Source organism: Macaca nemestrina, chromosome 12 (assembly GCF_043159975.1).
Source record: "Macaca nemestrina isolate mMacNem1 chromosome 12, mMacNem.hap1, whole genome shotgun sequence".
Lineage (NCBI taxonomy): Eukaryota > Metazoa > Chordata > Mammalia > Primates > Cercopithecidae > Macaca > Macaca nemestrina.
This window is the reverse complement of record NC_092136.1, coordinates 49,703,026-49,715,681: the sequence shown is the minus strand read 5'-3', so window position 1 is coordinate 49,715,681 and position 12,656 is coordinate 49,703,026. Positions and strand designations below refer to the sequence as shown.

At 34.9% G+C, this 12,656-nt stretch overlaps 1 protein-coding gene across 38 annotated transcripts in view; it reads right to left on the bottom strand.

The window, feature by feature from the left end:
* Positions 1–12,656, bottom strand: part of LOC105486943 (SRY-box transcription factor 6) — an 806,217-nt gene that overhangs the window by 84,857 nt on the left and 708,704 nt on the right. For 35 of the 38 annotated variants that reach the window (XM_024794517.2, XM_071075039.1, XM_071075037.1 and 32 more), the window contains one exon: positions 2,589–2,738. In XM_024794517.2, the coding sequence (XP_024650285.2) occupies positions 2,589–2,738 (150 nt within the window). The remainder of the gene's footprint in view (positions 1–2,588; positions 2,739–12,656) is intronic. The other 3 variants (XM_071075036.1, XM_071075045.1, XM_071075046.1) reach the window with 1 other exon arrangement.

Below are 12,656 nucleotides of genomic sequence, written 5' to 3'. Positions count from 1 at the left end.
GCCTGGAAACTTCCTTCCAATAGTGAGCTGCAACAATTGTAGTGCTTGCCTCACTTGTTTCTCTTCTCATAGGAATCACTGTCCTGTACTACTATTGTAAATGTCTGAAAACCATTGTTTTATATAATTTTTCTACTGAGTTTTAGTTGTTTAAGCTGGAAGAGTAAATCTGATTTTGTTCCCTCATCATGGTTGACAATGGAAATCCTCTAGGTGTTTATTTAGGATCTCTCCCAGTGTACAACTAGATATTTCAATCACAACCACTAAAACCACCACACTATCTTCTTCATTATCATAACGACCACCAGCAGCATCACTACCACTGACATTTATAGAATACTCAGTATAATACTAGAGGGTGTATATACGACCTATAATAATATTAACTCCATTTTTTTTTTTTTTTTTTTTTTTTTGATACTGAGTCTGGCTCTGTCGCCCAGGCTGGAGTGCAGTGGCCGGATCTCAGCTCACTGCAAGCTCCGCCTCCCGGGTTTACGCCATTCTCCTGCCTCAGCCTCCCGAGTAGCTGGGACCACAGGCGCCTGCCACTTCTTTTTCAGAGGAGAAAACTAAAGTAGAAAGCCACTAAGTAGCTTGGCCAACATGATAGAGCTAGTAAAAGTGGTAGAACCACTATTTTAACAGAAACATTCTGACTTCTGATGTTGACAGTTATAGTAGACAAAAATTCTAGGGGGAAAAGGTACATCAGAACATCTATATTTATTTTTGTTACTTTCAGCAAATGTTGCCTATGTTCTGTCTGAATTTAATATAAGTAGTCACGTTATATACAGAGAAAAAGCAATGACTATAAAGAGAAACATGAGAGATTTTGGTAACCACAGTTCTTTAAATTAGCAAACTATAAGATTATTTTCAGAACATCTTCAGTAATAGATAGGAGTTATATTTTAAATTTAAAACATTTGCTTTATGTTTTGGTCTATATATTTTTACCCATATATACAATAAAAAGTCTAATAAGTAAAAGAAATATTTCCTTTGTTATTAACATAGAATATGGTCAAGTCAAACTACCGCAGAGAGATCTCTAAGAATTTTCATGTGGTCAAGTGAGTAATAAAATTCAGTTGGCTCACAAAGATGGAAGGGTAAAAGCAGATATAAACTTGAATTTAACCAAGGAACATTTTACTCATCCAGTAAAGACTTGGTTTGGTGCAGTTCCAGTTGGTCAACTTACTTATAAAATGACTTCTTTATGTTATAATATTTAATACTGAATAGCTCAAGTCACTGATATTTGATATACTCATACTCTAACAACTACGAGTAAGCAAAGTGTCTTTGAGTTGGAGTGTTCTCTTATTCACAAACACAAACTCTGGAAACATAAAATAATCTGTTTTCATAAGTGATTCTGTCTTACTAAATGTAAACCTCCTATTGTAATATCTCAATATTTCTAACAACATAACATAAATGTTCACCGATTTCTTTGGAGAATCTAAAAGAATAGGTGGCATTAAATTAATTCCTTTGGTTGGAACATAGACAGAACTACCTCTCTTAATGATTTTCACATTTTCTGATCTTTGGTATTTGGGATCTACTTTATTAAAAGACCTTCTGGAATCTCAAAATTACTATATGCAAATTTTAGAAAACAAAACAATTTCGGTGATTGTATACCAGCCAATTATTAATTTGGTTGGTCTCAGCTGTTTCCCTTGTAAAGATTTAATAACTGCAAAATTTCTCCAAATGCAGTACTTTAATCATATTACAATAAAGCATTTATACTTTTCATACTCCTCCAAGTAGAGAAGTCAATTATACAAAACAATTGTTCCTCTGTTTGAATTTGATAATTCAATATAGAAAGCAACTGCAATCATAAAACCAACAAGTGCCACCTACAGGTACCAGCTGCAGGACAAAATTGCAGTGGCTCATCAATTTCCCTCTTACCGAGTGCCTCCTGGCTGCCCAGTTTCAAGACACTGAAAATTAGTGAGAAAAGATATCTATTAATGTCCCAGACATAACTTGGGAAAGCCTGTTTATCCTATCACAACTCTATGGCATCAAAAGCATTATTAGGCAATGACAACTCATTCCTTAAACATGTATAACTAGTTTTGAAGGAGAGATCTTCACAACAAACCTTACAGAGTCCAGCATTAAATTCTATTTTGCACTTCTTTTTAAATCCAATGTTTCAAGATCCCAATTCTCTGGTCCTATAAGTTAACTCCCTCCCTATTTAAGACACACAGAGAGAAGTGCCACAAGTCCATGACAAAGACTGGCAATAAAATTATGGCCATTCATGCCAATGAGCATTAAAAAATAAAAGCCAGAATCCAAAGGGGGAAAACTCTTGAAAAGTCAGTTTGCAGATTGAGGTAAAGATCTCACAATATGGCACTATTGTTATCAAAAGGGAAACACCTGTTTCTCAATGCTCAATCATGAAATTTACCACAAAGAGGGACATTTTGGTGTTGCTTTATGTTGCTATGTTTCCTGCTGTTTATGCCCAACATAGCCTGCTTCACTATCTTTCTTGTGAAACTATTTTCTAAACTGTTTCCACAATCCTGCAAGGTGAGTACCTTAACTTGAGTTACAGGGCTGGTCCCTCTCTTTTCATTTTTTATCCCAGTAGGTGAGACCGTCCCTGCTGTGTTTGGTGGCTGTGGAGTTGATGGCATCTTTGCTCCAGGTGACACCTGCATGCTGGCCAGCTGAGCGGCATAGAGCTGCTGTAAAACAGGGAAGACAAATATTGATCTTTTTAAATGCAGCTGAAATTGAGTTAAAAAAAAATCTTACCATATTGTTAGATTTCTCAGATAGCCTTGTAATTTCTTTTTCGTTATGTTTAAAAAAGGAAACTAAGAGAAGGCAAATAATAAAACAGAAAGAAAGAAGACAGGTCTGGGAGCCATAGTTCTGTTCCTGGTCCTTCTAGCAACAGCTTTATGATCCTGGACAAAGGATTTGATCTCTTTAGAATTCAGGTTTGTTTTTTATTTAATTGTACAAAAAGGAATTCTACTAAGTAGTCTCTAAGATGTTTTTTAATACCTAAAATCTTTATTAAAAGTTATTTAAATATCTGGGATGTCCACTTGTGTAATATTAATATTCATGAATTAAGAAACTAACCTGAACATTTCTAAAGATTCTTGGAAGAACTGTATCATTCTTATTCAGCTCTGGCTATGCATCCCTGGGTATTCTGATCCTTCTGAATAATGAGTGCTCTTCCCAAGGCCACTAAGGCCCAGTGGCAGTCATTGTTTACCCAGGGTCTTATTTCTAGGCAGCATATAACATAATCCTCAAGAGAGTATAGCCAAATTGGTAGCAGTTTTGTTGTTGTTGTTGTTGTTTCTTAAGTCAAGCTTCTCTAAACCCAAACCAGCTAACAAAGTGCTTCCTTCATGCTTCCAAACAGATCACCACACTTCTCTCCTCAGGTCCTGCCTTTGTCTGGGACTCCACATTTATCTTCATCATATTCTCATTGCTGTTTCAAGGTCTTTTCTGAAGTATTTTCTGTAGTTCTCTTTGGCAATGATCTTATTACTCGTTCTATTTACTCAGCTTAAAATGGTTCCTCTTCTCTGAGACATGATAAGCAGATAATCTGACATTACAAATCTTTAAATTATCAACCTCAAAATATGTTGATTTCACTAAATTAAAGCCAAAGATTGAAAGACAGGTGGGCTAACCTCTTTTCATACAATTTTCATTTTTATTAAAGTCATTCTTGTATGTAGCTTTACAAGATAAATAGTACTTTAAGGTTTTAAAAAACAAAAAACCAAAACAGCAACAACAAAAAGAGCATGACAAAAATGTACAGTGCACAGTCTCCACAGCTTGCAGAATGACCTTCATTTTCTTACCCTGGTCCTCCTTATCTCACCCCCTGTTCTGTGGAGATCATTCCCTTCAATTCATTTAATGGTTTAACTGGTATTTATATCCTTATTTGTAAATCATTCTAAATGTTATATCATTATCTACATACAAAGGAAAATGAAAGTTTCACTTTCCTACATTGAACACCACATGTGCTCCCATGCTTCCCTCTCCAAACTCTTAATGTTAATGTCACAAATTTTAAAATTAGTGTTTACTGTTTTATATTATTTTATGAAGATACTAGCTATGTAGTAAACTATATTTAATATTATTTCTCAACTTTTTATTTTGTTAGATTTAAGATTTGCCTCATATTTTGTTTTCATAATTTTTAAGTAACTATCACTAATTCTCAAACTCTCCATGAAATCAGTAAAACTCTACCTAACATAATTGAATATATCAGGTAATCTGTGAACCCTGGTTTCTCCCTTGGAGACATCCTTCCTGGAATTCTCAATCTTCTTACTCCAAATCTGAACTAATTTATTCCTCAGGCCTACCTACTGCAGATCTACGGCACTTGGAATTCCTTTTGCCTCTCTTGTACCAGTGTCCTTGTTTCCTGGGTATCATGTTTTCTTCCCTTTTAGTTAACTGTCTCATTTTGGTAAAGCATATCCTCCAAGAGCTTCCTGAGAAAGGTGAATGTGACATTAATTATTTAGGAACTCACATTCTTCTCACTTGGTTGTAGTTTGACTGGTATAGAATTCTAAGTTGAAAATAATTCTGCCTCAGAATTCCAAAGATATTGATCTGTTGTCTTCCTATTCTTGTTACTAAGGTCCTGACACTATTTTGCTTCCTGATCCTTTGTATGTAATCTATTTTCTCCTCTAAAAGCATCAGGATCTTCCCTTTCCACTGAATGTTTTGAAATTTCACTATTATGTCCTTCCGTTGACTTTTACATTCATTGTTCTGAACGGCCACTCAGTCTTTTCAATCCAAACTATGTCTTTGTTTTCTAGGAAACTATTTTGATGTTTTTCATTGATAATTTTCTCTCCTCTGTATTCATATTTGATAAATGTTAGATTTCCTTATTAACCCTCTATTTTTCTTATTTTTTCTTTCTATTTGCTACTCTTTGACATTTTGTTACACTCTATGACAGATTTTTGGCAACTTCATCTTCCAAAACTTCTCTGAATGTTTTAAAGTTTCTACCACTATATTTTAAAAGATACTCTTATTCTCTGATTGCTTCTTTTTATAGCATCCTGTTCTCTATTCTGTTTGACAATGTTAATTATAGGTTTGGGTTTGTTTTTAATGTTTTCTGTTCTCTGCATTGTTACCACTCTTTCAAGGTCTTTGAGCTCTTTCATATTAGGGGCTTTTCCAAAGGGTCTGGTGTTCATTGGTTGTTTATTCATATATAAGAGCAATGTACTAAAAAGCTGACTGGAAGATCTAAGTACAGGATAAACTTATTGATTTATGGGCTTCAGCATAAGGTAATGATGAAGAAAGTCTGCTTTTTCATTGGGAAATTCCAAATGTCAATATCTACAGGCCATTTATCTTAGACTAGACCATTTTCTCAGAGAGATGTCTTCAAATTCTTGCCTTACTTTGTGCATAGACTTGTATGCCATCATTACATAAGCCAAGCAACAGAAAGCAGGAGAAGAATCTCATAGTCTGGTCTATCCTGCAGATTCCCTGATTTTCACCATGGCACATCACTCATTCTCAGCTATGCCTGGTGTCCCAAGACATAAACCATTCAAGTTCTACTTTTCAAGAGAATAAATCTCCAGTGACTTCTGTCAGGTTATATGCTCATGGGGCTGGGAGGGAGGAGGCAGGGATTGTAGTTACCAGGTTGCATGACATTAGGGAGGGATCATCTTATATCTATTTTCAACCAGTCATCCTGTCTACAGTTCTACCTCTTACAACTGTTCCTTTAATGATACATGATGCCTTCAATTCCTAAGCATTTTAAAGGTTCAGCTCCCAATTGGGCTTGATTCTTTTTGGCTTTACACTCCTAAAGCTTGGGTATCAGCTTTCTCTTTTCTGCTAAGACAGTTATAACTCATCTATCCATTTCTCATATTCCAATTTTTTTTTGTCTTCTCTTTCCATTTCTACTTGAAGGTTTACACCTATAATCCTTAACCATAAATTTACTAGGATTTGGTTAAAATCGGTAATAAATGAAAATGTTAATCTGCTATGGTTAACCAGAAGTCAGACACTCCAATCTTAACACTATTTAATGCTTGAAAACTTCATTCAAATATTTTCTTTTCTTCTTCTTTTTTTAATTATTATTATTATACTTTAAGTTCTAGGGTACATGTGCATAACGTGCAGGTTTGTTACATATGTATACTTATGCCATGTTGGTGTGCTGCACCCAAGTCATTACCTTGATGGTCACATTTCTATCATAATAAATAGAAAGCTTCGTAGATCATCAACCAAAATAGCTCAAACTTTGCCATATGAGTAGGGGAGAAAAAACAGGTGGTTTGTATGTAATTTCCAGCATTTCTATCATTCAGATGGACAAATAAAAAAAATTACCACAGTAATCAAAAACAGACCTTTCAGCACATGTAATTAAATGAAAGCTTAATAAAGAATAATTTGCAAGAGCCAGATGTGCTTATGTCATGATTGTTGCTTTCTTTGGAACAATTTTTCTAATATAACAAGCCTCTAAAGAAATTAAAGTTTCATAATTCTGTATGCAATGACTCAGTGGCAAGAAAAATTCACAAGCAGAGTCAGTCAAATTGCTAGCACTTAGGCAAAATGAGGGGGGCATCTTTTTGGTTTCTCTTTTACTCTGTTGTATCATTTTCCTTTGAAATTCAGCCAGATGTCTTCAGAATGGGGACAGGTCAAGCTTCTGAAAATGTCTGCTTGGATTAAGGCAGTGAAAAAAAGTTCTATACTGAATGGAGTCAAGATGGTTATAAGATGAAACATGTCCCGTAGCTGGTATCATAACCAATATATCCTACTATGAGTATTAAAGAGTCATAAAATCTTAGAGATGCTAAGAGTCCTTGGATATCATTTATGCCTTTTACCTCAATCATTAAAAAGATCAAATGAATGTGAATTTTACTCACTCTTAAGTCTTTTGGGAAATTTGAACTAGTGAAAAATGCAGAAAAACACATTTTTGGAAATAAATCTATTTTTTTAAAAAAAGCTGGCTATGAATCCTTCAGATTGAAAGAATAATACAATTACTTTTCAGGAAAAGAGTAGTGTTAGTTGCTTCTTTTAGAGCTCTGATAATCATTTGTTTTACAGCCCTTTGAAGTGGGTTGTACCTAAGGAAGGCAAGACCACATAAACTCTGAGACTCCATAGAGCTGGTTCTTATGAGTTGTGATTACTGATACATTAGAGAAAGGAAGAGGTACAGCCGCATTCCATAACCCTTTTCAAAGCTGGGTAAACTGGACAGTAGGATATCAGGTAAGATTTAGTAGAATGAGCCTTGAAATAGAAATCAGAAAATGGAGTCCAATGAAAAGATAGAAGGTATTCACAAAAATTAAAATATCCACATTCTGTCTAACAAAACATATAATTTTATTATAAATGTCATTCTATTCAGATTGAAGATTTTAAATTTGTCTTGGATAATATGAATGTCATTAAATGAATAGGTATAAGCTTACAAAATAATTTCTCAGCTCACCCTCTAAACTAACATCAATTGAATTTGTTCCATGTGTAAGGCTCTGTGTTAGAAGCTGAGGAGAATTCAAAGCACACAGCTCTAAAGGAGATATAAAATATAAATCCTTAACACTTTATTTGTACTTTTTTGTGGTGCTTATCACTATTTTAAACTTTATGTGTAATTATGCACATGTATCTTATCCTGCTTGATACACTGTAAGCTCACAGAAGGTATGATCTAATTATTTTTGAATGTTTAGCATCAATAACGGTGCCTTGCAAACAATAGATACCCAAGCAGTAGTTTCTGAATTAACGCACTATACAAAATCCTTGCATATTAGGAAGGAAAGACAGTGTCTATAAATGAGGCAGCACAAGTGGTACACCATTATATTTATTATATATGTGATGAACAATTTTATGATGTTAAAGTTAAAAAAATAAAAGGTAAAAAAATTCAGTCCAACTTTAATCACACTGTTTCACAGCAAATTATTCTTTTGAAGTAGTTTGCTAAAATTTTGACTAGATAGCTGCTCAGTAACTGTTAGCTTCACTAACCAGTAGTAGCATTTCTAGACACCTAAAAACATCTAGCTGAAAACCAAAGAAAGAAGGCAATCCCAGTTACAATAGCTACAAAAAATAAAATACTTAGGAATATATTTAACCAAAGAGGTGAAAAATCTGTACAAGGAAAACTATAGAACACGGATGAAAGAAATTGTAGATGACATAAACAAATGGAAAAACATCCAATGGTCATGGATTAGAAGAATTGATATCGTTAAAATGACCATAGTGCCCCAAACAATCTACAGATTCAATTCAATCTCTGTAAAAATACCAATGTCGTTTTTAACCAAATTAGAAAAAACAATCCTAAAATTCATATGCAACCAAAAAAGAGCCCAAGAGTCAAAGCAATCCTAAGCAAAAAGAACAAAGCTGGAGGCATCACATTCTGACTTCAAATTATACTAAAAAGCTACAGTAACCAAAACAGCATGGTACTTGTGTAAAAATAGACACGTAGATCAATGGAACAGAATAGAGAACTCAGAAATAAACCCACATACTTAGAGCCAGCTGATCTTTGACAAAATTAATGAGAACATGTACTGAAAAAAGGACACATTCTTAAATAAATGATACTGGGAAAATTGGATTGCATATGCAGGAGAATGAGACTGAATGCCTATCTCTCCCCATATACAAAAATCAACTCAAGATGGACTAAAGACGTAAATGTAAGACTGAAACTATTAAAATACCAGAAGAAGACTTAAGGAAAACTCTTCTGGGCCTTGGTTTAGGCAAAGAATTCATAACTAAGCCCTCAAACCCAAAAGAAACAAAACCAAAAATAGACAAATGAGACTACATTAAACTAAAAAGCTGTTGCACAGCAAAATAATCAATCAACAGAATGAACAGACAATCTGCAGAAGGGGAGAACAGTTTTGCAAACTGCCTTAAATGCTTCTAATACAAATTATACTGTTTGAGCCATAAATAATGAGTAGTACCATTTTTTCTTCTCAGTCTAGTTATTAACATAGTCTAGTTAATAATAGTCTAGTTATTAACACTCTGGTTAATAACAAAAACAAAAAACAAAAAACCTATTTATTATAACCAAATAGCTTTAGTTAGAAAATTTCTTTGCAGACCAATGGTTTAGGAATGGAAAAGGTTAAACTCTGATTAACTATTACATAAGAGTCTCCAAAAATGTCATTCCACATATAATTCTCAGATCATAGTTCACAGTCATAATGATTATAATAGTGAATATTCATTTCTAAACATAGTTGAGGTTTAAAAATCAACAATATAGTAAAGCTTATGACAGGCTTAGCCAAAGTCCCATAAACATTTAAACTTAGGTGAAGACTGTTTTAGTATAAATATAGAATTTTTTTTCCTGTTTCAATTTTGAAAAATTCACACTGATTGTTTGGGATAGAATTGTTTCTTTATCCAAGACATATAAAAGACCTGCAGTGTATATGTGTAAAAATAAGCCTAGCTAAATATTTTTCAAAATTATAAAATTACTTATTTTATAGAAGCTCTTTAAGAAATGATTTTTACTTTATGGCTTAAAATGTTCCACTTTTATTACAGGCAGCTTTAATAAAGTGGCTAGCATTAAAATTTTGGTAAGCTCAAAAATATATATTTGACACATAGAACTGAAAGGACACTATCAAATCATTTAGGTTAGTCTGACTTCCTTATTCTGCTAACGAGCTAAGATCTAGCAAGTAGCTTGCCCAAGACGTATAATTAGTATTGGAGTTAGAAGTATGCTTTAGCTATCACTTCAACATTACCAGAATATCTATCACTTAAAAGTACAAATGGATACAAAATTAGCCAACTTTTGCACCTTTCTTTTCTTTTTTTTTAAAATTTATTTATTATTATTATACTTTAAGTTGTAGGATACATGTGCATAACGTGCAGGTTTGTTACATATGTATACTTGTGCCATGTTGCTGTGCTGCACCCATCAACTCGTCATTTACATCAGGTATAACTCCCAATGCAATCCCTCCCCCCTGCCCCCTCCCCATGATAGGCCCCGGTGTGTGATGTTCCCCTTCCTGAGTCCGAGTGATCTCATTGTTCAGTTCTCACCTATGAGTGAGAACATGCAGTGTTTGGTTTTCTGTTCTTGTGATAGTTTGCTAAGAATGATGGATTCCAGCTGCATCCAAGTCCCTACAAAGGACTCAAACTCATCCTTTTTGATGGCTGCATAGTATTCCATGGTGTATATGTGCCACATTTTCTTAATCCAATCTGTCACTGATGGACATTTGGGTTGATTCCAAGTCTTTGCTATTGTGAATAGTGCTGCAATAAACATACGTGTGCATGTGTCTTTATAGCAGCATTATTTATAATCCTTTGGGTATATACCCAGTAATGGGATGGCTGGGTCATATGGTACATCTAGTTCTAGATCCTTGAGGAATCGCCATACTGTTTTCCATAATGGTTGAACTAGTTTACAATCCCACCAACAGTGTAAAAGTGTTCCTATTTCTCCACATCCTCTCCAGCACCTGTTGTTTCCTGACTTTTTAATGATCGCCATTCTAACTGGTGTGAGATGGTATCTCATTGTGGTTTTGATTTGCATTTCTCTGATGGCCAGTGATGATGAGCATTTTTTCATGTGTCTGTTGGCTGTATGAATGTCTTCTTTTGAGAAATGTCTGTTCATATCCTTTGCCCACTTTTTGATGGGGTTGTTTGCTTTTTTCTTGTAAATTTGTTTGAGTTCTTTGTAGGTTCTGGATATTAGCCATTTGTCAGATGAGTAGATTGCAAAAATTTTCTCCCATTCTGTAGGTTGCCTGTTCACTCTGATGGTAGTTTCTTTTGCTGTGCAGAAGCTCTTTAGTTTAATGAGATCCCATTTGTCAATTTTGGCTTTTGCTGCTGTTGCTTTTGGTGTTTTAGACATGAAGTCTTTGCACATGCCTATGTCCTGAATGGTACTACCTAGGTTTTCCTCTAGGATTTTTATGGTATTAGGTCTAACATTTAAGTCTCTAATCCATCTTGAATTAATTTTCGTATAAGGAGTAAGGAAAGGATCCAGTTTCAGCTTTCTACTTATGGCTAGCCAATTTTCCCAGCACCATTTATTAAATAGGGAATCCTTTCCCCAATTCTTGTTTCTCTCAGGTTTGTCAAAGATCAGATGGCTGTAGATGTGTGGTATTATTTCTGAGGACTCTGTTCTGTTCCATTGGTCTATATCTCTGTTTTGGTACCAGTACCATGCTGTTTTGGTTACTATAGCCTTGCAGTATAGTTTGAAGTCAGGTAGCGTGATGCCTCCAGCTTTGTTCTTTTGACTTAGGATTGTCTTGGAGATGCGGGCTCTTTTTTGGTTCCATATGAACTTTAAAGCAGTTTTTTCCAATTCTGTGAAGAAACTCATTGGTAGCTTGATGGGGATGGCATTGAATCTATAAATTACCTTGGGCAGTATGGCCATTTTCACGATATTGATTCTTCCTATCCATGAGCATGGTATGTTCTTCCATTTGTTTGTGTCCTCTTTCATTTCACTGAGCAGTGGTTTGTAGTTCTCCTTGAAGAGGTCCTTTACATCCCTTGTAAGTTGAATTCCTAGGTATTTGATTCTCTTTGAAGCAATTGTGAATGGAAGTTCATTCCTGATTTGGCTCTCTGTTTGTCTGTTACTGGTGTATAAGAATGCTTGTGATTTTTGCACATTAATTTTGTTTCCTGAGACTTTGCTGAAGTTGCTTATCAGCTTAAGGAGATTTTGGGCTGAGACAATGGGGTTTTCTAAATAGACAATCATGTCATCTGCAAACAGGGACAATTTGACTTCTTGTTTTCCTAACTGAATACCCTTGATTTCTTTCTCTTGCCTGATTGCCCTAGCCAGAACTTCCAACACTATGTTGAATAGGAGTGGTGAGAGAGGGCATCCCTGTCTTGTGCCAGTTTTCAAAGGGAATTTTTCCAGTTTTTGCCCATTCAGTATGATATTGGCTGTGGGTTTGTCATAAATAGCTGTTATTATTTTGAGGTACGTTCCATCAATACCGAATTTATTGAGCGTTTTTAGCATGAAGGGCTGTTGAATTTTGTCAAAAGCCTTTTCTGCATCAATTGAGATAATCATGTGGTTCTTGTCTTTGGTTCTGTTTATATGCTGGATTATGTTTATTGATTTGCGAATGTTGAACCAGCCTTGCATCCCAGGGATGAAGCCCACTTGATCATGGTGGATAAGCTTTTTGATGTGTTGCTGAATCGGTTTGCCAGTATTTTATTGAGGATTTTTGCATCGATGTTCATCAGGGATATTGGTCTAAAATTCTCTTTTTTTGTTGTGTCTCTGCCAGGCTTTGGTATCAGGATGATGTTGGCCTCATAAAATGAGTTAGGGAGGATTCCCTCTTTTTCTATTGATTGGAATAGTTTCAGAGGAATGGTACCAGCTCCTCCTTGTACCTCTGGTAGAATTCAGCTGTGAATCCATCTGGTCCTGGACTTTTTTTGGTTGGTAGGCTATTAAT